The sequence below is a fragment of the Trachemys scripta genome, chromosome 2 (assembly GCF_013100865.1).
Source record: "Trachemys scripta elegans isolate TJP31775 chromosome 2, CAS_Tse_1.0, whole genome shotgun sequence".
Lineage (NCBI taxonomy): Eukaryota > Metazoa > Chordata > Testudines > Emydidae > Trachemys > Trachemys scripta.
The window spans coordinates 73197171-73224602 of NC_048299.1; the positions used below are offsets into that span (position 1 = coordinate 73197171).

The following is a 27432-nucleotide window of genomic DNA, read 5'->3' on the forward strand; positions in this document are numbered from 1 at the left end:
GTTCCCTTCCGCATGCGAAAGTTTCGCAGCCACTGGGATTCATCCCAGACCTGCAGCACTATGCGGTCCCACCAGTCCGTGCTTGTTTCCCGGGCCCAGAATCGCCGTTCCACAACATCCACATGACCCATTGCCACCATGATGTCCTCGGCGCTGGGTCCCGTGCTTTCTGACAGGTCTGTGCTACTCTCAGACTTCAGGCCCTCACCGCGGTGCCGTAGCCTCCTCGCCTGACTTATCTGCATCTGCCTCTGGGAAAGGTGGATGATAAGCTGCGAGACGTTGAGAACGGCCACAACTGCAGCGATGGTCGCAGCGGGCTCCATGCTCGCAGTGCTGTGGCGTCCGCGCGGTCACTGACTAGAAAAGTGCGCGAACTGATTTCCCGCTGGCGCTTTCAGGGAGGGAAGGCGGGAGTGATGGACGGATGACGACAGTTACCCAAAAGCACCCTCGACACATTTTTTTACCCAGAAAGCATTGGCGGCTCCATCCAGAATTCCAATGGGCAGCGGGGACTGCGGGAACTGTGGGATAGCTGCCCACAGTGCACCGCTTCCAATGTCGACGCTTTCCCCGTTAGTGTGGACTCACAAAGTCGAATTACTGTCCTTAGTGTGGACACACACATTCGAATTTGCAATATCGATTCCAGAAATTCGATTTAAGTAAAATCGAACTACTCTCGTAGTGTAGACATACCCTAAGAAACAGATAACTGTAGATCAGTCACTGAATCATGTTCTCACAGGTCTAGCTCATGAACTTTTTAAAAGCAGCATCTTAAGAGATTTAATGGATAAAACATTTTGAGATGATTTAGTTTATCATCATCATCACGTTCTCATTACACCTCTGGTGTTTAGGGCAGCGATGAAGCTCCTCCACTCCTGACTGTTTCTAGCAAGTCTTTCAATGGTTCCCCAGCGGTGCCCCAATCTTCACCATGTTGTTTTTGGGTGGCCTCGTTTTCGCTTGCCTTCAGGTGTCCACCTTAATGCTATTCTGGGGATGGAATCAGTTTCCATCTGAAGCACATGGCCAATCCATCTCCAGCGCCTCCTGGTAATGATGGTGCTCATATCTTCTTGGCTGCACTGTATGAATAGGTCTTGGTTTGAGATTGTAGGGAGGTGACGCATGGGAGGATCATGAAGGGTCAAGTGCCCTCCCAGCAGCCGATCCGGGCGGGGCGAGGAAGGGGTGGGGCCAGAGCCGGAAGTGAAGGGGCGGGGCCAGAGCCTCTTTTAGCCACATTGCCTGGGATGCTAGCCGGTGCAGCGCCGTGTCTCGGCTGATGGGGAGAGCACCTGGCTGTGGCAGCAGCAGGCTGCCCCCCACCCAGGCTCAGCTTCTGGCATGCTCAAATTCGGCTCCTACCCCTAGGAGCTGAGCCTGGGCATGGAGCGGGCTGCTGCTGCCACCCCTCCCTGCTCTGGCTCAGCTTCTGGGGACAGGAGCCGACTGAGCATGCTGGGTGTGGAGGGGGCTCTGACTTGCTCAGCTGCTATTCTGGAAGTTAAGCCCGGGCAGGAGGCAGCCTGCTGCTGCCACAGCCAGGCCCCCCCCCCGGCAGTAGCCGCACTGCACCAGGCAGCAGCCAAGAGTGGCTCTGTCCCACTCCCTGCCCAGCTCTGGCAGCCATAAAGAGCTGGCACAGCAGGAGGACAGAAATCCCCCCAACAGGTAATGTGGGGTAGGGAGGAGGTGGGGAGAGCACAGGGGCCCTAGGCTGGGGTGAAGACACGTGGGGAGATCACATGTCCTCCCCTTTAACTGGTGCTGCCCTCCCCCAATACTGGGGGGGCACCAGTCGTCATGAGGATTTTTCTGAGGCAGGTTGTATGGAATAAATACAGTTTGGACATGTCATACTTTCTCATTCCCCAGCATCCTGCACTATAAAGTAGTATTGAAAGTACACAGCTCAGATAAATCTGGAGTTTGGTTTTGGTGTTGTATTTTGAAGATTTCCAGAGACTGTATTTGAGCTCCTAAAGGTGTTCCTGGCTTTACTGATTCTGTTCCGGATATCCTGGCTTGTTCCACTGTTCTGGCTGATAGTATTGCCCAAGCATGTGAATGTTTCTACGTTGGAGAGAGCATGATCCTCTATCTGTACTGTTGACGGTGAGCCAATATTAAAGGTCATGATATCGGTCTTACTGCGGTTGATTTTCAGTCCAATTTGCTGGCTGAATGTGTTGAGTCGAGTTGTTTTTTCTTGTATAAGGTGTTGAGTATGTGATAGGAGAGCGAGATCATCTGCCAACTCCAGGCCTCCAAGGGATGAGAAGGGTGTCCATTTAATACCTCTTGACATGTCTTTTGTTGTATGCCGCATTACCCAGTCAATGGCAATACTGAAGAGGATTGCAGACATGATACACCCCTGCTGTACTCCAATTATGACTTCAAAAACTGAGCTCACTGTGATCAACACTACATGTAAAGTTGGAAAAGAAGCTTTTGATGATGTTGATTATACAGAGAGGGATTCCATATGCCCGCAGAATGCACCATAGGCTGGTCCTGTGAATGCTATCAAAAGCCTTCTCAAAGTCTATGAAGTTTATGTAGAATTGCCGTAGCCATTCTAAGCATTGTTCTATTATGTTTCGTAGAGTGAAAATCTGGTCTGTGCATCCAGGCCCTTTTCAAAAACCGGTTTGCTCTTTTTTAAGAATGCTATCAACTGCCTCTGATATATGCTGGACTATGATCTTACACAATACCTTTGTTTGGCACAGATAAAAGTGAGATACCACGCCCGTTATTACAATCATTGGGTTCTTTTCTTTGATATCTTCACTATAATCCCATTGGTCCACTCATCTGGCACTTTCTCCCTTTCCTAGAAAGATGTAAATAGAGAGGCCAGGATAGATGCTGCTAACTCAGGATTTACTTTGAACAATTCTGCATTCAAGTTATCCTTGCCAGGAGCTTTCCCATTTTTAAAGAATTTGATGGATTGAATGATCTCTTTCTTAGTTGGGGTGTCTGTGTTGATATCAAGATCTTCTTCTGCCTCCTGAATGTTTGCTTCCTCAATAGGTGGCTCCCAGTTCAGCAATTCTTTGAAATGCTCTGTCCAGCACATTTCTTGTTGTTTTTCAGTTGTCCATAAGTGGCCTTGTTTGTCCCTGATGAGAATGTTTGTTGGTGTCTCCCATTTGCCACTGATAAGCCATGTCATTTGGTAGACGGTTCCTTGTTCCTCTGCTTGTGTTGCTAGATTATCAATATAACGTCATTTGTCTGCTCTCACAAGGTGTTTGACCTCCTGGTGTGCCTTGCTCTACTATTCGTGGTATTTGTCCTTTAGCTTCTGGGATTTTGTGTCTAAAACTTTTTTCTTCAGGGCTCTATGGTATTCCATGTGTTGGGTGTAAACCACTCCTTTCTTCTCTTCTGCCTGTAGCCTAGACAGGCTTCACTGCTCTGTTTATAGATTGTTACTTTATCCCACTTCTTGTTGATCTCATTTGCATTCCCCTCCTCTTCATCAAGGTCTGCAAGTGCCTGAAACCTGTTCTTTAACTGCAGAATGAAGGCTTTCTGTATTTCAGGAGATTTTAGCTTGTCAACATCATAATGTCTATGTCCCTTGTTTGGCGGACCCACGCTTCTCAGTTTTAGTTTGATGGAGGCTGTCACAAGGTGGTGGTCGTTGCCAATATCTGCTCCCCTTCTCACCTTCACATCTGTCAGTGAGTGTCGTCATTTGCCATTGATCATTGTATGGGTCAATCTGGTTCTTATTTCTGCCATTTGGAGAACCCCATGTCAGCTTGTATCAGAGGGGTAGCCGTGTTAGTCTGGATCTATAAAAAGCAACAAGGAGTCTTGTGGCATCTTATAGACTAACAGAAGTATTGGAGCATAAGCTTTCGTGGATGAATACCCACTTTGTCGAAGTCGGTATTCACCCATGAAAGCTTATGCTCCAATACTTCTGTTAGTCTATAACAGGGGTAGGAAACCTATGGCGAGTGTGCCGCCTTCGGCATGCACGCTGATTTTCAGTGGTGCTCACACTGCCTGGATCCTGGCCACCGGTCTGGGGCGCTCTACATTTTAAATGAAGCTTCTTAAACATTTTAAAAACCTTATTTACTTTACATACAACAATATATATATTATAGACTTATAGAAAGAGACCTTCTAAAAATATTCAAATGTATTACTGGCATGCAAAACCTTAAATTAGAGTGAATAAATGAAGACTCGTCACACCACTTCTGAAAGGTTGCTGACCCCTGGTCTATAAGGTGCCACAGGACTCTTTGTCGCTTATGTCAGCTTGTGAATTTCAGAATGTTGAAATAGGGTTCTGCTGATGACTAGATCGTTCATATTGCAGAAATCAACATCAGCCTCTCCATTTTCATTCATGGTGCCACACATGTCTTCTCATTGCTCTGTCGTTGTTTGTGTTGTCCCTACTGACCTTGGCATTCAGGTCTCCCATGATGATAGTTAGGTTGTGGTGTGGTACTCTTAACTACGCCTGTAGTGCAAGGTAGAATTTGTCCTTTGCTTCTTCATCACTGTCATTTGTTGGAGCATAGCACTGAATCAGGGTGATATTATTGTGTTTCCCTTTCAGTCTGGCTCTCATACTTCTGCTGCTGATTGACTTCCATTCAAGTAGGGACTGCTCCACTACCTCTCCAAAAAGATGGCAACAACCTCAGGAAGTTGTCCATCATCCCAGCCAGAATACAGCAAAGTTTCTCCCAAGGCTTTTAATCTTCCTGATCCCATCCATCTGTTCTTGCTGACACCCAGGATGCGTAAGTTGTAGCGTTTCATCTCTGCTGTGACTTGAGCTGGCTTCCCAGTTTCGTACATTGTCCCTACGTTCCAAAAAACAAGTTTGGTTTTTGTCTTGGTGTTGAGTACTTCAGTCTTCATGCCAGTGGCTTCCTTTTGGCTTTCACCACTGGCAGTCATATGGGTCATTGACTCCTGAAGGCCATCACACATATTAATGGTTGATTTCTCTGCCGCAGTTTCTGTAACATATTTTGTTTTTTATGGGACAGGATTGTTAGCCCTGTGCTTAGGCCCCCCAACATGGAGAGCCAGAGTGTCTTTTGTCTGGCCCCTCCCCTACAGACCAGTCCAGCATGGTTGAACCTGCTGGAGAAAAAAAGTCCTCGGCAACCCAGACTCGGGATCGTTAGAGTATGCAAACTGTCTCACCACGACAGGGCACAGACAGCAGAGAGCAGTTAGCTGATAAAAATATTAAATTTGACCACTCTTGTAGCAATGAAATGTGTCCAAGCTTTCCCAAGTCTCTGTACCAACTATGGCATGACAGAACAGTAGTCTGACACTTTAGTGCCACAGAAGCTCCATCTGTGTATGTTGATATCAGGGATCATCTCAATACATCCAGAGAATGCATCAATTTATTGTGAGTTACTTTAAAATTACAGCTGTATCTCACTGGCAAAGTCAGCTACAAGTCTTATGAGCCCTAATGGTACAGAATGAGTTTAAGCACTATAGGAGTATTATCATGCCTCATTTAACCACAAAAGTCAGCTTTAAGAACTACATGATGAGGACATGCTCAATGCACTACAGCAATATTGATACGGTACATCTAGTTGACTGCTCTGAAAGGATGGAAGTAGAATGATGGGATCTATCCCATCAGACCTACACCACCATAGAAAATGCCAACTTGGTCTTGATGTGAAGTAGGACCAGCCTTAGGGAAAATAGCGCCCTGGGTGAACTTGTATTTTGGTGCCTCTGGCCCCCGCTGCCTCCCTGGGCTCCCCACCCACCCCCTCATTGCCCCAGCCCCCAGTGCCTCCCTGGACTCTCCACAAAGGGTCAGCAGCCCAAGGGAAGGTACAGCGACAGGAGGGAACCAGAGAGCTGTGGTGGCAGGGGAGCCTGGTGACGAGAGAGCCCCAGAAAGGGGTGAGGGAACCAGAGGAGTACAGATAGTCTGCTTGTGTGGGAAGGCAGGGGTGGGGTAGTGACATGGGGGCTCCAAAAGGACAGATCTCTCCCCACAACCCAATACTGAGCATCCCCAATATTCAAATACCCCTTCCCACTCCCAGAGAAGGGAGGCTATTGGGGGGACAGGGAAGGTTAAAATGCAAACATTCCAGTGCACTGGAGATAGCTAGGGTGAGTGGTGATGGTGGAAGGTTCGCTCCTGAAATATCCCCAACCCCCTGCACTGACACCTCCCTTTGGGATAAGTGAAAGGGGGAGCCCCTGAGAGCTGGGAAATTGGGTGGTCAGAGTGTGGAATAGGGGAATGGGACCTCAAAGACCTGGGGGGCACCCTGGGGAGAATGGGGGTCCTGAGAACTGGGAGGCTGGCACCTGGGGGGCAGAGGGGTTTCCTGGGAGCTGGGGTATAGGGGGGATCCTCCTGGGACCCTGGGTGGAGGAGGAGCTGGAAGCCCTGGGAGGCCGAGAGCTGGGACATGGGGTCAGGAAACCACCTCCCCCATACTTACTCATCTCTTTCTCTTGCAATTTCAGCTTCCTTCCTCTCCCAAACCAAAAGAGGCCAGCAACTTCTAGTTCCCATTGGCCGGCTGAGATGCCACACTCACCTTCTATTGGGCAGCACTGCTTTCATTCAGGCCACTCATGGAAGGAGGAATGGCCCAGGCTGGGACAGTCCCAAAGAATGCAGGGGAAGAGCTCATCGGCTTGCAGAGTCAGAGGTGGGACTGAGAGGGTGGGCTGGGAAACCAGGTGTAGTGGCAAGCAGGGGGCATCTGCTCCGGAGCAAGGAGGTGGGCGCTTCTGTCATGCCAGGCTGCACTCCGCAGGCAGCAAGGGGGAAACTGAGACCCTTGCCTCTTCACCATGGTACCCTCCTGACTACAGCACCTTGGGCGGGTTGCCCAGGTCGCTCACCCCTAAGGCCTGCCCTGATGTGAAGCATGGGGTATCAGTTTTGACTCATTTAAGGCCAAATTCTCTCCAGACTTATCAGAAGCACTGGAATTTGTAAGGAGCAGCTCCCTCTGGGACCTAATGACTCAAATTGACATCTGTGATCATCTCACAGCCTAGTCAAGCGTGATCCTCACTGAACCAAGACACAGTAGTCATGCCTACTTGTGATGGATATTGTATGACTACATACACATTTTTTAAAGCTGCAGAGGCCCCTCTCACTCAAAGAGAAAGGGAAGCAGACAGAAAACACACCACACAACACGTGATCCAGAAAATGTGCTGAGAAGTGTGCCACTGGTGCTTCAAAGATAAAGCGCAGCAGTGATGTACACTCTTTTCACACTGGAAGGAGCAAGGTCTTAAGAGCACTGAAGATGCCCTTGCATTAAGATCAGTCTATGAAGCTCAGTGACATTCCAAAGGGAATGAGTCAAAAGTGACTGAAGCTGCTGAATGCCTCTGATGTATCTGTAAGTGAGAACTTGAGCTCCTCAAAAGCTGTGCACCAACTGCCACACAAGCTGCTCTGAAACCTCTGGTAGTATTAGAGATGCAGCTCTATTACTCTAGCTGTTCTGAGGGGACTGAAAGATAGAGGCCTGAAGACTGGTGTGGTTTACACGAGCAGCTCTAAAACAACTCCGTCAGAAGTCAGTGCCTCTGAAGACTAACACAAGGTTGTGGTGTGTTTTGTTTTTAAATTTAAGGAAACTGACACCAGAGCCAAAGGATATAATAGAGTGGGGGAGAGATATGAGGGATGAAATACTTTGATACCTCACATGAGCTAGGATGAACACTGATGAGTAGAGGTCACAGTTGTAGGGTTCCTTCATCATTGATAACCAGCAGGAATGAATTGACTTCTGGAACATATAGGATGGCTGGGGGGCAGGAGAGGGAAACAGGGCAATCTAAATATCTAAGCAAGGACAATGTGAAGTGAGCCCAACAGCACAATTTTAAAACTGTGGGTGCTTTTACCAGGCCCAATGAACCAAAAGAGAGGGATCTATTGAGTACAAAATCTCAGGTCTTAGCAGTTGTGTGCAGTGCACATAAATACAATTAAGGCCACATCTACAGTATTAAAAATAGCCCATTATTTTTGTGCTGCACAAATGTGAATAGCAAAATGCAAATATACACTAGTAATACTAGAGCATTATTTTACAATCCTAAAATAACATGAGATAAAAATTATTCCACTATATCACATTCCATATTTTAGTGATATTTCAGATGCCACACCTTATATGAACTTGTTTTCTGAGCTGAATCCATACCATTAGCCAGTATTTTGCCCTGATTGTGATGGCTGTGTCAAAATCATAGCATTAGCGTTCATGGTAATTGTGAATTTGAATAAAGCCCACACTGAGGCCACCCTGCAGTCGCAGCTCCTGTCCTGTGGAGCTTGGCTTGGCTCTGCTCCCCGCTACGAGCATTGTGACCTGACATACTGTCACAGCACCACTCAGGTTTGGCCCATCCATCCCTCCACAGATGGAGACAGAAGAGCAGCCATGCCAAACCTGAGGGGCACTATGACCACACAGAGCCCCCTGTAGGCTGCCTGTCTTTGCAGGCCATTCAGCCCTCTGGCTGAGAAGCGACTAGTCCAAATCCCTTTCAGTTTAACGAAACATTCAAGCGTAATCCAAACGACCAAAAAATCAATCTATTCTCTGGGCCCTGCACTTAACCCTTTCGTGGGGTTTCACTGCCTTTCCTCAGTTCTGGTATCAAGCACTGGCCCACTGAATCTAAACCTTCCTGAGGCCTCTAGCCTCTACCAGTATCTGGCACTTTGGCTCTTTGCAGAAACGACCTACCTGCTTCCTGTGGCTTTCTCCCCAACACTGAACTCTCTCAGCCTATTTATAAGGCCCAGGTGTCTGCTGAGTTATCCCCGAATTTTTTTTGTCCCCCCTCTCTGGTTGATAACTATTTCATTTCCACCCACGTGGAGTGAATATGCCCAACTGGCCTTTAACCCTTCTTAACAGTGATGGGGATTCAGTTGCTCACAGGAAGGTATTTTGACTGAACTGTAATTTTGGTGTAACTTCAAGCAGCAGATGGACTTCTCAGGGCTTGCCCACATGGAGACAACACTCTGGAACTATTAGTGCACAGTAGCAGTCCGCATAGCCAGCCAGTGAGCGGTCAGCTAATGTGCTGTAGATTCCTACATGGCAAGCCAGAGTGTGAAGTCTCAGTGTAGAGATGTCCTAAGTCAACAATGTATATTGTCCTCAAAACAAAATAGTAAATGATAGCTGTAATACTGGTCAGAAACCTGGCAGAGCTTTTGCTATAACTGGAAAAATATTTGAGACATTCAGAGATTAAAATCAATTATTTCTAAGAGATACTTAATGATCTCCTTTACTCTATTTACCCTTTTAAACTATTTCAGTTATCCAAATGCCCTCTATACACAACTGATTGATTGCAGTTTCTTGTTTTTACAAGAGCAATATTATACTCCATCGCTAAGAAAAAGTACTAAACTCAAGCATGAAAATAAAACAGATACAAGAAAAAGGTCCCTCTTCAAATGACAATTTATACAAATTATGAAGTAATCATAACTGGCCCGTGATATAGAAGAAAAGGATGTACAATTACACACAGACAGAAAACAAAACTCATGTACAACTTAGATCTGTTATGTGTTTTGCAGTAGTACAATGACCTTATGTGCTAGGTATCATGCTCTCTGCCCTGAAGAGCTTACATTCTAATTAGTTTGGCACTTGGCATAAACACCACACATTTTGCGTTGTTATATTCAAGGGACTAAAAATTAAATTGTATAATGCCTTTTTTGTTTTAATTCAGTCATTTTTGAAGTGTCTCATGATCAGCGTTTATTTCTTCAGAAATTAGTAGTAAGCTCATTCAGGATTATTAAGAATACTAAGCAATTTTCAGCAGTTGATTTCTAAATCACAACATATTGCATGTAGTGTAAGTTAACTGCATATATTAAATTGCCAAACCTTTGGATATTTAAGATGATGCCCTAAGGCTGAAACAGATGTTAGAAGTTTATACACAAAAAAATGATAGGCACTGCAAAAACCACACTATACAGATATAGAGCATTTTTATAGGGCTCTATAACATGGTGCCCAATTAATGTCTTGACTTGTATAGATTTAAATTCATTATTTTGTGTTCCGAAAGCTCTAAGTAAATTACAAGAGACAGAGTACTGACTGAGTTATAACACTTGAAATCTGTTGATTTCCCTGATGAATCTAAGTGGTATTCCACAGCAAACCAATGAAAAACTAGGATTAAACATTCCTTGCCTGTTTGCCCATCGTTCACCAGAGTCTATGATTACTGCAGTTGCTCATTTGAACACTGGTCAATTACATCACTGTCAGGTAAAGAACAATACTTGGAGGGAGTGATAAAAATTTAGCAGTTTGTCAAAAATTCTTAACTTATTTTACCACTACTAAAATCAGACTACTTAAAGTACCGTATATATTCACTCATTATCCCGTTCATTTATAAGCTGACACCCCAAGATGGTTAGGTAAAAATAGCAAAAACTGTATGACCCTTTCATAAGCCGATCCTATATTTCAGGGGTTGGCAAACTTTGGCTCCCGGCCATCAGGGTAAGCCGCTGGCGAGTCGGGCTGTTTTGTTTACTTGGAGTGTCTGCAGGCATGGAGCCCCTCAGCTCCCTGTGGCCGCGGTTCGCCGTTCCCAGCCAATGGGAGCTGAGGGGCTCCATGCCTGCAGACACTCCAGGTAAACAAAACGACAATGTATTAGATATTCAATTCAATGATTCCATAGAGTTTAAAATCATCAAATTTTGGTGTCGACCCATTTATAAGCCAACCCCCGCTCTTTGATGCTTCACTTTTTTACCAAAAATATTCGGCTTATGAACGAGTATATATGGTATATTACAAAACACTAGTTTAGTTAAATAAAAACCTTTACCTACATTAGAGTAATTTCCACCCTCTGGGCTTGTTCTAGTTCTTCCTCAGGATCCTTGAATCCAGTAAATGAGTAGTAAGTCTTGTCCCATTTGATAGGCCTGTAAAATGTCCCTTTTACTTCTTTGTGAGGCTGAGAGTTCACACTTTGGACATGCTCAGTAGATAAGCTGCAGGAGTTGAGAATGTCCAATACTGTGCTTAATAAGTCCCTGGTGTGCAAAGTAAAACTGACGGCTCGAAAACCTATAAAACGCAACCCTCAAAACAATTAATACTGTATTCAACTGAACAGCTGAGCTTTTAGATGCATTCACATTGTTTCATTCTTGTCTTAAAGCTAAAACAAACCATACATGTATTATATGATTAATTTCAAAGTGAAATTATAACATTTATTTAACAAGTACTGTAGATTTCAAACTATTATCATGGCAGAAGGCATCAGAATATAGTTTAATATTTACAACTGTACAAGTCCAGAGCTATAACTACTAGGATATTTCAACTATTTGGCTCAATGGGTGAATCTGAAGCTTATCTGCAATTGTGACAAATAGAAAATAAAGTTGACGGAGGTGCAAACACTTCTATTGCTTTAACTCCAACAGTTTTGTCCGAGAGCCCTTTATGTAAGATTTATTAACAAAAAAATACTACTTTGGATTAAATATACTGTAGACAGGCAAGGATCTAAGACTACTTCACAAACAGTAAGCCTCAACACCTATGAAATTCCAGAGACAAGCATTACACATATTCTACAGAGGTGTAAACTAAGGCACAGAGATGTTAACTGACTCGCACAGTGTTACAGCAAGTCAGTGGCAAAAGCAGGAACAGAACCACATAGACCCAGTCCCCCCTGTTCCAACTACTAAACAACCCCCCTTTTTTCTTATATCTAAGTGGCTCAAATATACCACTATTTTTCTCTGCCGGCTAGTTTGATTTTCTTCTTCTAGCAGAAGGATCACTCAAAATTCATTTATGTGAGAATTTTCTGACCATAAGAAAACAGAACATGAATTAAAATACAGACTAACACTTCATTAGACAAAATTGTAAAAAATCTGAAGAAAATTCAGAGACAAGCATACCAAACTTGCCAGTGAAACACTGTATGTTCTCTTAAGCGAATATTAACTGAAATTTACAAATTGCACTTTAAAATGTACCCCTGCTACTCTAGGTCATTCAGCACTTCTATAACATACTGAGAGTCTACATGCTACAGCTGGACCAAATAATGAGAAAATAAAAGCAACACCCTAAACTATCTTCAAGTTATACACAGACAGTTGAATTAAAAGCATTGATATCTGGCAAGTATTTCAGGGTATTATTTCAATTTCATTGTAAGATTATTGACTGGACTCCTAGTTACATTTAAACCCATTATAATCACTCTCTCTTAATAAAGATTTTCCATTAGAAAAATGTGTAATTACTTGGGATGGCCTTTAGGGGCCTGATCCAATGCCAATTGACATCAATGGGTATTAGATAAGGCACTATAAAAGGTGTGAAGAGTACAAAACTATGGAAAGGATTTTCAGTATTTAATTTTGCAAGAGAAATTGTCAGATAAAAAAGGCACCTGCAGCACTGAAGGATTCTTGGACATCAGAAGAGTTTTGTTCTGTATCTCTCACATAAAAAGTGAGTTGAGTTGGCTTAAAAGACTTAAATCCTGGTTTCTGGAGATTCTCCAAATAGCCATTTAACCTCTTAAGAGAGTTTTCATTGATTTCCTGTAGAAAACAAAATAAGAGCCACTGTAAATACTTAATTTTGTCCGCTTTCTCAACATAGCATATTTATTTAAAAGTAGGCTAACAGTGTTAGTTTAATAAGATACAACTAAATTTCGAAATATTAAACATAGTTCACAATTCCACGAAAACACATCAATGTATTCCAAATAGAAAGGTGACTGAGTAATTTTATTAAAAAATTGTCTTCATTGCATGAATAGCTGACTTGATGGTAGATAAGGGTAAACGGAAGTTAAGGCATATATAATGTTCAAGATAGCTTCCAAAACCAGGTAAAAATTAGGTTTGATTAAAAGTAAAAGGTCATTCTTTGTAAGGGTTGTCATAGGTTTTAAAAAAATAAAATGGAGTGTTGCATTAGTTCTATGTTTTGTATGGATCAAGATTCCAGATTGTCAGAGACAGCAATGCATAGTGAAAGGCTGATTAGTGAGTTTGGGGATATACTTTGTCCAAATTATAAGAATTTGCTGGACACTTTCTTGTTAAAGTTCTATTTTCCTAATCACCAATATCAATCATTTTAATTCTACAATATGTAGATCAAACTTTGACAGCGTAAAAACTAAACTAATAACATACTTCCATTCTTCATATACCATATAAATGAAAACACCATTAGAAACAAAAATATATTTTTACCCTTTCTCTGGGATGCTGGCCAAAGAAATCTGGATGCACAGCAAAATAGAAAGGTCTGAGAGCATTGACGGCTTCAGCACCTGACAAAGGTCTTGTCTGAAGAACCCACTGTAGCAATATTTTCTCCAGACACAACCTACCAAGGTAATAAAATCTTTATGTATTAAAGTAACCACTATATGAAAAAGTAATATAAACTACATAAAAGAAATGTTACCAAAATGGTGCAAACACTCATATGAAATACAATCACTTAAAAATAAGCCATACTAGAAGGCTGGATTTTGTCCCATGGGATCTACAAAATCCTATTTAACCAGAACAGGCCTACTGTGTTACAAAGATGGTTGATGCTAATTCTGATTAGTGGCATTCAAAAAGTGGTATTTGGAGAAGGTAAGGTATGCATGTTATAAGTTCATATATGAAATCCTCCACACAAATACTTCTTTTAAACACTGGTGATTGGAATAGTCAGCGGTACTAAGGGTTGCCATCTTGGAATTGTTTCTCAAAGTCAATGCCCATAACTTGAAGGTGCGAAAGTAGCTAAGAAGTTTAATATTTGTAAAGCACTTTGCTATTCTTGGATGAAAAGTGCTATAAAAACAAAGCATTAGTTCTGGGCTAAAAAAAACCCTCAGTTACTTACCTTCTTGTAACTGTTGTTCTTTGAGATGTGTTGTTCATGTCTGTTCCAATTAGGTGTGTGTGCACTGCATGAATGGCAGCTGGAAGGTTTTTCTCCTAGTGGCCTTTGTTGGGTTGGCCCGGGTGGCCCCTGGGGTCGCACCTTTATGGTGCTCAATATAGGGGCCTGTCTACCATCCACCCCCTCAGTTCCGTCTTGCTGGCTGCTCGGACAAATGGGTAGGAGGGTGGGTATTGGAATAGACATGAACAACACATCTTGAATAACAGTAACGAGAAGGTAAGTAACCGTTTTTTCTTCAAGTGCTTGTTCATGTCAATTCCAATTAAGTGGATTACCAAGCCCAAATTTTGGAGGTGGGGTCAGAGCTCAAAGGTTCACTGACTGTAGCACTGCTCTACCAAAGGCTGCATCATCTCGGGCCTGCTGGGTAACAGCGCAATGCGAGGCAAAAATGTGTATTGATGACCATGTCGCTGCTCTGCATATTTCCTGGGATGGAACATGCACCAGGAATACAGCTGATGAAGCCTGTGCCCTCGTGGAGTGCGCTGTGAGCGGAGGGGCAGGAGATAGATAGAGTTGAAAAATAAAGTTCACAACATCCGGGTGCAAGGACCACTCATGGCCGTGGAACAACCTGCTGAGATAGTCTGCCAACTCGTTCTTTACCCCAGGGAGGATCAAGTGAGCTATGCAAAAGTCCCACAGTCTAAGGGGTTCCTGGCACAGGGGAGAGGAGCGTGCACCTCCGTCTATTTATATAAAACATCACTGTCATGTTGTCTGTCATGACTGATACACATTTCCCCTCCAGATGAACTCGGAAGGTCTGGCATGCTAGGCGGACTGCTTTCAAATCTCTGATGTTGATGTGAAGGGAGAGCTCCGCCTAGGACCAGAGACCTTGTGTCCTGAGGTCTTCCAGGTGTGCCCCCCCACCCCAATGCTGACACATCCATCACCAGCAAAAGGGATGGGTGAGGTCTGGTGAAGGAGGGCCCGGCCTACCTTACCTGCAGGTCGAGCCACCACAGGAGGGAGTTGAGGACTGGATGAGGCAGAGTGACGATCTTGTTCAGACCACCCTGAACTGGGCGATACACCGAGGCTAGCCACACCTGAAGAGGCCCGAGTCTGAGTCTAGCGTGCTGTACTACATAGGTACAAGCGGCCATGTGTCCCAGAAGCTTCAGGAAATTCCTTGCTGTGGTTGTAGGGAACTGTCTGAGGTTTTGAATGTTGTCACCCAGGGACCGGAACCGTGATTCCAGGAGGTACGCTGTGGCCTGTGTGGAGTCTAGTACCACTCCTATAAACTCTATCTGCTAAACGGGAGACAGAGTTGATTTTTGCGCATTGAGAAGACGGCTCAGTTCGTCGAAAGTTGCTCTGATGAAGCCAAGTTGTGCCTCCACTTGCATCCTGAAGCGGCCCTTGATTAGCCAGTCGTCGAGGTACGGAAACACCTGTACCTATCGCTTGCGCAGGAACACAGCCACAACTGCAATGTACTTGGTAAACACTTGAGGAGCCGCTGACAGGCCAAATGGGAGGACTGTGAACTAGTAGTGCTTGAAGTTCACCATGAATCTGAGGTACCTTCTGTGGGACAGCATAATCTAAATGTGAAAGTAAGCATCCTTCAAGTCAAGGGTGGCATACCAGTCCCCTGGATCCAAGGAAGGGATAATGGCGGCCAAAGAGACCATGGGGAACTTCAGTTTCTTCATAAACTTGTTGAGATCTTTCAGGTCTAGAATGGGCCTGAGGCCGCCTTTGGCTTCTGGTTTTGGGAAATACCGGGAATAGAAGCCCTAACCCTTCAGCTCCAGAGGAACCTCTTCCACTGCCCAAGCAACAAGAGCAAGTGCACCTCTTGTATGAGGAGTTGCTCATGATCAGGGTCCCTGAAGAGGGACAGGGAAGGGGGATGGAAGGGCACAGAAATGGTGGGACTATCCCCTTTCAACCATGCGGAGTACCCAGCGATCCGATGTAATACAGGCCCACACAGGGAAGAAAGGGGACAGTCAGCACGAGAAGGTAAGGTGGTATGGATCCAGTGTCCAGACTAGTGCGTTGCCCCATGGCGCATCTTCACAAGGTCTGCTTCTGGCCAGCAGACTGCTTTGCCTGACCAGAGCCCTGGCCGGAAGAGTGGGGCCTCTTTCTGTTGTTTCCATCCCACCTGCGGGAGAAGTCCTGCCTATTTTGAAGCTGGTATAAACAAGGTCGGGGGGCTGTGGCTTAAAATGTTTCCACTGGTTTGCCGGAGTGGTGAGGCCCAGAGACTTGAGGGTGGCCCTTGAGTCTTTCAGGCTATGAAGTTTTTCTCCGAAAACAAGGCCGAACCCTCAAAGGGGAGGTCTTGAATTGTTTGCTGGACCTCATAAGGAAGCCCAGACCCCTGTAGCTAGGTGCTCCATCTCATGGCTATACCCAGTAAGTCTGCCACATCAAGGGCTGCCTGAAGTGAGACTCAGAGAAACCAGCTTTCCTTACGCCACTAGAGAGAATTCTTCCCTGGAGTCCTCCGGCAACAACTCTGTGAATTCGGCCATCACTCTGCAGGAGTTGTAATTGTACCTGCCGAGGACAGCCTGGTGGATAGAGACCTAGAATTGTAGCCCCCCAGTGACACAAATTTTCCTCCCAGAGGCCCATCTTTTTTGCCTCCCAATTTTTTGGGAAGGGGCCCTAGCAGCCTTGCCGCTCCCGCTCATTCGCCTTGGCTACCACTAGGGAGTCTAGGGGAGGGTGGGTATAGAGGTGCCCGAACCCTTTAAAGGGAATGAAATACCTCCACTCATTCCACTTTGCCGTTGGTGGCAAAGAGACTGGAGTCTGCCAAATCTTAGTGGTCTCTTGTATGGTCCATATCAGAGGCAGGGCGATAGAGGAGGGACCAGAAGGAGCAAGGATGTCCTCCATCGGGTCAGAGGACTCGACCACCTCCTCAGTCTGGGTGCCCACATTTTGCGCTACCCTGTGCATCAATTGTTGGAGCACCCTCCTCTAGGGCTGGGGCCATTGATGTGCAAACCACTGCCTTGTCAGGCGAGAAGGACGACAAGGCCCTAGTCGGGAGTGGTTCCTGCTCGCTATCCCCGGCACTGAGGGGATCTTGTGGTGCAGCTGGTACCAGGGCAGCCAAGGCTGGTGCCGCTGTCAGTGCCCCACGAGCACGGCTGACATTGACGCCAGAGGTACAGCGACCATCTGGGAGGCTGAGGGCACATACGTCGCCGACCTAGAATAGGACCAGTGACTCTGGCACTGGCAGAAGGTCCAGGGGTCCAAAATGGTCACTGGGCAGGGGGCTGCCACTGACCCGGCTACGGTCTCGGTTGGAGATGGTATCCTTGTCCGTGGGATCTAACTCCTGCTCCTCCTGGACCGGGAGCAGTAGGACTCTGTTTCTGACTCCGAGGACTCTGTATAAGATGACCACGGAGGAGCAGAGTGCATCTGTGCTGGAGAGCGGCATCTAGGGCTAGGGGACTGGTGCAGCTCCCCTACCTGCACGCTTGTTGATGGCACCGGTGATCGGTGCCGAGGGGATGGCAATCAGCATGGCATTATCGCCGGTTTGCCCCTGGATGGCGCCCAGGTCTCATGGGTGGTGCTGAGACCGCTGCAGGCGTCCTGTCCTGTTTGGGGGGGGGGGAGGAGGAGGCGCGGCAGCAGTGCTGTGAGGGTGATCAGGTCTTCAGTTGCCTCGAATGTCTCCAGTGTGGATGTTATTTGCAAGTCACAGTTCTCCCAGACAGGGGAGGGGAGGGGGTCCAGACTCAACTGGTCCTAGGGAGAGTCTGGAGTCAACGCAACCTTCAATGTGGATGCCGAGCTTGTGTGGCCCGATGTGGGTCTCATAGCGGCGTGCTCCTTCAGCGCTACTCTGGGCGTGGTGGAGCGTCCCCTCTCAGGTCTTCTCTTCTTGTGCGGGACTGGAGAATAAGAGTGCGCAGAGCTCCTATGAGGAGATGCCTGCTGGTGCCGAGAGTCTCTATTGGAGTCCTTTCTCAGTGCCGACTCGTGTCCTGACGGTTCCAGGGCACTGTGCCCTGGTGCCGAAGTGCTCAGCGTTGGCTCCGCTGAGCAGGGGTCCGAATGGGCATCCAAAGCAACCTCATTTAGCAATACTTTGAGGTGCTGCTCCCTCTCTTTTTGGGTCCGCAACCGAAAACCTCTGCAGATTTTGCAGCGCTCCTTGAGGTGGCCTTCCTCCAGACACTTCAGGCAGGAAACATGAGGGTCACTTTTTGGCATATGCTTGCCACAGTCTATGCAGGGTTTAAACCCTGGGGACTGAGGCATGCCCCAGTATCAGGGAAAAAAGGGGGAGTGTGATGGTGTACCCCATGAAGCTTTATGGAAATATGCTTATGAATGTATATATGACATAATTGGAATATGTTTTATGCTACACATGCCATGTAACATATCTCTGTAAAGGTAATGATTTACTGAATACATTCCTCCTATTTGTATGCATGTGTCATTGTTGTATTCGAAGTTATGAATACTGGCTGTGTACTTGTTTGATTTCTAAGAAGCTTTTGTAAAGCATTTGGTCAGCTTCTTGAGAAAGGAATGTCAAATCAAGAATTACTTAAAGGACAGTGAATCTTGGAAGGCTCCAATCCACATAAGAAGTCTACCTGAGGACGTTCAAGGTAGCATGTAAACAATGGCTGCTGCCTGTAAAAACTGAGTCATGCATGGACATGTGACTTGCCCATGTGACTCCAAAACTCCATCTTGGAGCTGGACTTTGCATAGGAGAGAGGAGATGGTCTCCACCCACAAGAGAAAGTCTATTTAAACCCCTGGGAGACCCCTCCATTTTGTCTTCAGCTGGCTAAAGAGAGAGCCTCTCCACCCCCAAGGATACCTGAAAGAAACTGGAACAAAGGACAGTAACTATAGGGGGTGTGAGTGATTGCTGGACCCAGACTAAATGGAGACTAGTCTGTAAAAGGAAGTTTACTGGAATTCCTCTGAAGGTGAGGTTTTTATCTGTATTAAGTTTTATTAGACATACATATTAGACTTGCGTGTTCTATCTTATTTTGCTTCATAATTCTCTTTGTTCTGTCTGCTATTACTTGAAACCACTTAAATCCTACTTTTTGTATTTAATAAAATCACTTTTTACTTATTAATTAACCCAGAGTATGTATTAATACTGGGGGGGGGTGCAAATAGCTGTGCATCTCTCTCTATCAGTGTTATAGAGGGCGAACAATTTATGAGTAAAACGGATTTATTTGGGGTTTAGACTCCATTGGGAGTTGGGCATCTGAGTGTTAAAGACAGGAATAGTTCTGTAAGATGCTTTCAGCTAAGTCTGCAGCTTTGGGGCACGTGGTTCAGACCCTGGGTCTGTGTTAGAGCAGACTGATGTGTCTGGCTCAACAAGACAGGGTGCTGGAGTCCCAAGCTGGCAGGGAAAGCAGGGGTAGAAGTAGTCTTAGCACATCAGTTGGCAGCCCCCAAGGGGGTTTCTGTGATCCAACCCATCACGGGGGGAACCAAAGGGTGCACCCCCCAACTAAACCTTATCTAAAACTAACACTAACTATACTCTATATATGAACTATTTACACAAAGAAGTTAAAGAAACTAGGGGAATTGCACTTGCAGAGCAAGAGCCACGAGCATTCAGGCTAACTGTCACAGGTGGTAAGAAGGAACTGAGGGGATGGCGGGTCGGCAGGGCCCTACAGTGAGCGCAATGAAGGCGCGACCACAGAGGGCACCCAGGCCAACCCAACGGAGGCTGCTAGAGGAAAAACCTTCTGGCTGCTGTGCATGTGGCACGTGCACACCTAATTGGAATTGACATGAACACGCACTTGAAGAAGAAATAATCATATTTCAACACAGAGAAGGCATCCCTTGTTCACTTCTGAGAACCACATGCCCATGGCTATTCTTAATCCTGAGCAAACTTACTTCATTTCCCAAGCATATTCTTGTATAGAAGACAAAATGATATAAGGAGGTAGATTGGAGTGAAAGAAAATAAGCTTATTTGAAAACGAGAGTGCTGAAAGTGAGGAAAGAGGCAAGAACAGGGAAGAGGAGGGATATTGACAGATTTAATTTCCATCATAGATGAAGAAGATTGTATAAAGGAAGATTTGAAGAGAGGGAGTGTTTGGATGAAGAAATTTAGATAGATCAGAAAGCACAAGTTAAAGGGTAAGCTTCAATTGTGGACAATTAAAGGAGAGAGTTCGAGGTTGTAAGAGCAAGTAGTGGGCAAATGGGAGATAGTGTGTCTTTAAGTTTTAGAGGCAGAGCTGAAGTAAGGGCAAATTCTGGCAACATTCTGGAAATGACAAAGAGCAGACTTGCACGGCAGATTAGAGAAATGAGAGGAAAAGGCAAATTCTGGGTAAAAGATCACTAAGGTTTCTGACCATAGTACAAAGTTGTCTGAGTTGTCGTGTTAAATGAACAGGACAGCACATTTATAAATACCAAGTGCAGCATGTAAATGGTAAATGTTTAACAATGGAATTTTTCCTTCCCGACTGATCTCACATAGCATACTAATTAATTTACCATGAGAAGTCATTTTTCCTTCATCATCTTAGTTTCAAACTGAATGTGAATGCTGATGGAAGAGCACTTCAGTTCTGTTCAGCAGTAAAACACTTTAAATGAAAGACACTGTATACATTTAAAACTATAGACCAACCCTCCCCCTCCCCGCCCCCAAAACCCCACACTTCACAAAATTAAATGCAAGACAGACAAAAATCATAGTATGGTCAGAGGTTGATAAACTCGAGACAGGCAAATAAATGAAACCTAAGAGGCATAACTGCATATCTTTCACATAGAAATTATGACCATATAAAAATAATAAGACAGCCTTATAAAACTCCATTCACCTGATTTTCTGGGGTGAGTAATTTTACTGGAGAATAAATTGTGATTAACATTTCTTTTTGTCTACTCCTATCCTATAAAAGAAGTTGGCTAACAGATTTTTTTTGTTTTTTTGGGGAGGGGGAGGGGAGTTGGGGAGGAGAGTATGTGCCTGGACTGTTAAAATTACCTTGATAATTTTGCAAGGCTGAAATAAGATGACCAAAATGGAGATCAATCAATCAAGTTTTATTGCACTTGCCAAATGCCTTTGCAAACAAACACCATAGTCAAATTGCAGTTAGTTCAAATATTATGAGATCTAGTAAAACTATCATCAACAAACCCAAGAAAGATGATCCAAGAACGTTTTACAAGCCAAGATCTGTGCAAATATGGATATTCTGAAAATCAAATAACTTAAGAGAAAGTCAGTGCAATATGAAGTTAACATCCAGATGGTTTGGTCTTTGGGAGCCATCTTTTCTTTTCCAAAATCATTAAATAGTGAGTCAAATTAAAATAGAACTTGCATAGATCCATAACATGTTAGGGTCATCTCCAAATCTCTTTTACACCACTTGGGCAGCAGATTCATTCATGTGAATACCTTTCCATCCAGCAATTAAAACAAGGTCAGACATCAGAGTCTCATGTGCATGTCTAAATTTTATTTTTAACAATTTTTTTAAAACAAGTATTGAGTTCTCAAGTTGAGATAAGGACCCTGATCTTGTTTGTCAGTATCTCTAACACTTTGGTCAGGGCTTAAATTCTCCCCAAGTATTTCCCGGGGCTTGGTGCCAGGGCTCCCGCAGGTTTGAAAATATTTACCAGAGCTCTGTTCTGGATGGCTCTGGCTGAATTTAAGCCCTGCGCTTAGTTAACAACAAAACAACTGATGAGGCTAATAAAAAAGGGTAGGTGAATATTTAAGATTCAAATAAACTTGCAGGGCTTGAAGAATCCATCTGACCATGATAAGCACAAAGCTTTCTCTGACGAAGATGGGGAGCCCTTACAGTTAAAAAAAATAACCTTTGAAATGTGAACCAAATGTAAACCAAAGCAACACAGTCTTGTATTGGCAGAGAGACAACTCTACCACCTCTTCTGTTACTCCTAGTTTTGTCAAGAAGCAGAGTGAAATTACCGAGACTGGTCAGCTTCACTGAGACTGGTCAGTTATTCAGGAAAGGACAATCGTAAAAGTTACCCCTCCCATATACAACTTCTTTGCAGTAACCAGGAGGCTCTGAGGCAGTAAGAGAAAGATTTTCCCTTCCAGACACTCCTAAGTACTTTACATTTAATCAGACACAGTTAAAAGCTCATACAAAAGATAGTCTGAAAAAAAAGATCCATGGATAATACCCATACAAGAATGTCAGCAGCCTACCCCTTCATAGTTGGTTGGCAAGGGGCCTAGGCTCCCTGTACCTTACCTGTTCCCATCTTTAAAAGTTACCTCTGGCTAAAGTACAAGGTTTTCCTCATAACCTTTTTAACTTGAGACATACAAATCACATTTATCCAAGATCTTAATGAGAAAATGGCGATAGATGGGAAACAAAAAAAATAAAACTGCTATATGTAATGTTACCATCGTAGAAGGTAGGCTGAGGATCCTAGCAAAAAACTATTTTGAACTTACTCAAAGGAGGAACACTCACAGACCAATTAACCTATGTAACAGAATGAAGAATATACACAGAAAAGATGAAAGACAGATCTTGAGGCATCCCATAACTGTGGGGCGAAATTAAGAAATTAAAATTTATTTAGAGAAAAAAATGCAAAGAAGGTGTCCTTGGCTTCTTGCTCAAGGAGTGATCAATTTTCCCCAAAACCGTATTCAGATTAAGGAGGATAAGAAGAGACAGGGATTCATGTTCAAAAGCAAAATCATTACCCCAAGAGTACTGCAGTCTCACTATTGTGAAAGATATTATCAAACACAATCTCTGCTACAAGGTGTTATGCAACAGGATTGCAAGACAGAATCATTGATGAAATAATACTCCCTGTTGAAGATTGTTGTCAAAATCCATTAAACATAACTTTTTCCTGTAGCTTTCGCATTGAATATCTTTGTTAAAAGTAATTTACTTTACCCTTACAGTTCACTTTATCTGTAATGCTGAACTTTAATAGCATAAGAATTCAGTTATATTTTGGATATTTAATTTTAGCTTATTTCACCCAATAAAGCCATACTCAAACCTATGTTCTGTTTAGCCTGTGTCTAACTATTCATCCTCCATTGGATGACTGAATGTATATTGCAGCTATTGTGGTAAAAATGTCAAATGGCACATGGATAACAAATGATCGATTCAGAGAAAAATTGAAAAGTATTAAACACAAAACCTCCAGCTTTTAATTACTAAGTTAAAGGGTAGATTAATTTGGCAATCAGTCTTACCTCCTCACAGCCCCCAAATGGCAAAACATCTCACTGCTTATGCTCAAGTCAACTTTCAGACATCCGCTAGATCACTTAAAGAAGAATACAAAAGGAAAGTATATTTAATGATTGTGTCCATGTATATTTCCCCCTTTCAATTCTCTAAAAAACTGTTTTACAATTTAAGTAACAGTGGTAATGAACAATTAAGAAAATCCACAATGCAGGATTTGGTTTTACACAAGGATGCTTTTAGATTTTTTCCTAAGCTACAGGAAAAAAGTAACTTTTAGTAAATTATGTGATAAAATGTGTACTCTGTATTAATATAGGTGGATATGAACTGACACTATTTGAAAATCTTAAACAGAATAATTTAAAGATACTCCAGTTTCTGGTGAGTATGGCTTTTAAAAAAAGTCCTTTGATATATTTAAAATGTTTTTCAATCTCCCTGTTGTTTTTTTATAACTGTCTTTTCAGCACAGGAGAAATTGACTGACTACAAGGGGGAAACAGTGAAATTGACTATGCACAAAGTGCCCTCAAATCCACAAAATAAAACCAAAAAAAAACAAACAAAAATAAAGCAAAACAGTTTTCCACCCAAACTTCTTCCAGTTATCTTAGGTGCTACATTTAACTTCAAATTTTTCAAAACAAATAAAGTTTTCAAGTTGGTTGTGTCCCTTTAAAAACAGGTGGCAGATACAAAACCAATAAAAGAAAATACTTTTTCATACAATGTATAATTAGATATGGAATCCATCACCATAAGATATCAAGGCAAAAATCTTAACAGATTTCAAAATGACATTAGCAATTTTTTGTATGGATAACAAGAAAATCTAGAATTACTGTAATAAACACTAAATAAACCAACCAACCAACCAAAAGCCACCAAACAGTTTTGGAAGGGCTTAAGCCAATTTCTAACTACTGAAGGTTAGGAGGGAGTATTTCTGGAGGCAGATTCTCTCATAACTGCCTGCTGCAGTTTTCTTGCATCTTCCTCTGAAACATCTGGTGTTGGCTACAGTATTAATTATGTTATTAAACTGATCAACTGAACACACACAGAATTATTTCATCTGCACCCTAATCAAAAGACAGTTGTGTCTGAGCAAAACACAACTTTCTTTCCTCAAACAAACTAGATTTATACTGCACTCCACTTGTAACACCAAAGTCTTTGGGAATAAAGCATCATTTTTGCCTTATCACTTCAGAACTCAAAGTGAATATATTTGGTTTCATAGTCCTATTGAGCCTTACTTCTCAACTGTAACATGAAGGGAGAGTGACATGCAAAAAGTTACTGCATTTAAAAAAAAAAAACAACAAATCTGTCTTTAAAGTTTAATGTATTTTTTTAATTTTTATAGAGTGTTAATCAAGTGATACCTAGGCAGCTTGAAACAAATTGTGTTTTAATAGTCCATTCACCATATATTTTTAAAAAGAGCCCTAATAATTTTTGCTTTAATATTTTTGGAATTCTCCATAGATCTAGGGCCAAACACTTCCTTACGTCACGTATAAGGGTATTGGCTAATATGTATGTAGGCCTTTTTTTCCCCCTTAGAAAGGCACGAAATAGTTCAGCATAATTGGCTCCTCAAGGGAAGCAGCATAGTGTGTGTATAAGAAGTCACTGCTGTCAGTTTCTCACATTTAACTGAGCACTTGATTGCTGTGAGCATTCCCAGCAGTATGCTGAACTGAACAACTGAACATTCCAGGTATACCAATGTTAGTAAGAGTGACAGATGTCATGAACAGGCAAAAGCTGAAGGAGTTTAAATACAAAGGAAATATTCACTTTTCTCATGCAGCACAAAATCGGCTATGGTTAACCAGTTAAGTCAACAATTTGATCACTTTTCTAAAACAATTTTAAAAACCCCAACACACTCTTTAAAATAGCATGTGATCTGGTGAAAGATTTTTGTAGATTCTAGTCTTATGCCTGTTGAAGCAGCTACCCATTTCCCTAATTGGCCAGATGCAGCATGGTTACTTCAACAACAGTGTATACAGAATGAACTAAAACATTCATATAAACATTTTAGCTACAACATTTCCATAGGTTAAGAGTACAACACTAGAGCTGGTTCTGTGGCTTTTTGCTACCCCAGGCAGATTCAGAGTGGTCATAAGCAGTGCAATTACAAAAATTCAAAGACTTGAGTAAGTTTTTAAAATAGAATTTGCTGGGTGCTTCATGAGATATCTCTAGACTGCAAAAACTGCCTTAAAATTAAAATCTAAAATGTGAGTCTTTAGCTCTATGCAAGAGAGAATGAAGCAGGGCTGATTTGCCAAGAGGAATATTTAAAAGACACCATTGAAATCCACACCATTAACAAGTGACTAAACATTTTGCTGCCTCAGACAGACACCTGTTGGGCCTATGCTGCATTATGTAACAGATCTGAGATGCAGTCATGTAACTGCAGTTCCAAATCAAAGCCTCTGGTGAGAGATAGGAAGGGAGGAGTTTGGGTCTCCAGATGAGCAGCGCAGGGTGCCAGAACGCTTCTGCAATCTCAGCGTAAATACAGAAGAAGTTTACAAAACACAAGCCAAGTGTTTTCCAACTCTTGACCATCCAAAGCTTATAAGGCCAGAGGGAAATGGGTAGCTTGACCTCTTGTATATGACAGGCCACCAACATCTCCTAAACTAGCCCCACGTATTACAGCCCAGGGGAGGTCAGTCTGTATCCAGACCCTGACCAGAGCCGCCCTACCCCAAGACCCCACGAAGGGCGCTCAGACACAGCAGCCCAGCCCCTCCTGGCGGGCTGCGTTTCCGTGGGGTTAGTGGTTTAAAATCCCGTCTCTCTGAGGGTGGGTCCGAGCCAAGGCGGGCGTGGGCAGCGCCAGTCACCTGGCCCCGCACAACACCGGGGTTACAATCCGGACACAAAAAGGGCTGCCTTCAAAAGCGGCAGGGGCTCCAGCCACCGTGTGACGGGAAAGCGCCGCCCCCGGCCTCGCTCCCTAGGACAGCGGGCCCGGCAGAGCAGCGGGATCCCGCGGGAAGTTTTAAACGAGTCACGTGGAAACCGATCGCTGTCTCGGCCCGGCCCGGCCCGCTAGCGCGTTCAGCGGGCAGCTCCCGGCCTGGCCCCACCAGGGGTCGTGGGCCAAGGAAGGGCCCGTGAGCGCAGAACCCCGCGGGGGCAGCTGAGGCCCTGACACTTCCCCGAGATACGCAGGAGACCAGCAGCCGGCGTGCCGCGTCAGGCCCCCAGCCCCCTTACCTCAGCGTCGTGACACCGGCCCCGCCCCCCGCCTGCCGGAGCTCGGTCCCCATCGCGGGGCGCGCGCGTAGGGAGCCGACACTCAGTGACCCCCTCCCGAGAGTGAGGCGAAGGGGGAGCGGCCTGAGGGGCGGGGTCGCCGCCGTCCCCTTCCCACCTCCCGAGCAGGTTCCTCTCCTCCACCCGCGCTCCGGGTCGCGCGCTGGCCCCTCTTCGCGCGCAGCCGCGTCACCTCGCGCGTTCCTCCAGCCCGCGACCAAGAGACCGCGCGCGCGCACCCCCATCCGTCAAAGTAGCCGCGCATGCGCGAGAGCTCTGCAGTGCCCGAGCGCCCCGGTGGAGGGTGTTTAATTCTCGGAGGCAGAACAGAACGATCCCGGTGCCGAGGGACGGCGGGGCCAGGCCCCCGAGCCCCGCACACGCCGAGGAACGGACTCTCCCGAGCTCCCCCCCCCGCAGGGGAAAACCCGCCCACCGTTACCGGCAGGCCCCAGGCTCGCTACGCCGCCGCCCCGCACTCCCACCCCAGCGCGGGTGATTTCAGCCGAGCGGAACCGGACGGTGTTTAGCGGCTCCCACGGCGCGTGTAACGTTGGGGGTTTCACCCTGTGAGCCCCAAGACCTTGCCTGTAACCGCACACGCCGGAGCCGCACGCCCCTGAGCTCCCGCCGCTGCAACTTCTTCCGCGGGCTTTTGGGAGTGGGGGGCCTGGCAATGTCTCCTCACCCACGCACCGGGAGTAGCTGGCCTGGCTGGGGAGCCCCACGCTGCTCTTTCTCTGAGCTGGAAATCAACTTTCACTACTTCTGAACGCAGCTACCCAGCAACAGGAGGCGGGTGGCACCTTAATGAGTAACAGATTTATTTGGGC

The 27432-nt window shown here is 44.8% G+C and overlaps 1 protein-coding gene across 4 annotated transcripts in view; it reads right to left on the reverse strand.

The window, feature by feature from the left end:
- TCAIM (T cell activation inhibitor, mitochondrial) overlaps nt 1–27432 on the reverse strand; it is a 52466-nt gene extending 25034 nt beyond the window's left edge. The window contains exons 1-5 of one of the 4 annotated variants that reach the window (XM_034760856.1): nt 27296–27432; nt 23311–23384; nt 13349–13484; nt 12529–12682; nt 10934–11174 (exon numbers count right to left, since the gene is read on the reverse strand). In XM_034760856.1, the coding sequence (XP_034616747.1) occupies nt 10934–11174; nt 12529–12682; nt 13349–13484; nt 23311–23339 (560 nt within the window). In that variant the 5' untranslated portion in view covers nt 23340–23384; nt 27296–27432. Of the gene's footprint in view, nt 1–10933; nt 11175–12528; nt 12683–13348; nt 13485–23310; nt 26011–26044; nt 26139–26560; nt 26805–27295 lie in introns of those variants that run through there. The other 3 variants (XM_034760854.1, XM_034760857.1, XM_034760855.1) reach the window with 3 other exon arrangements.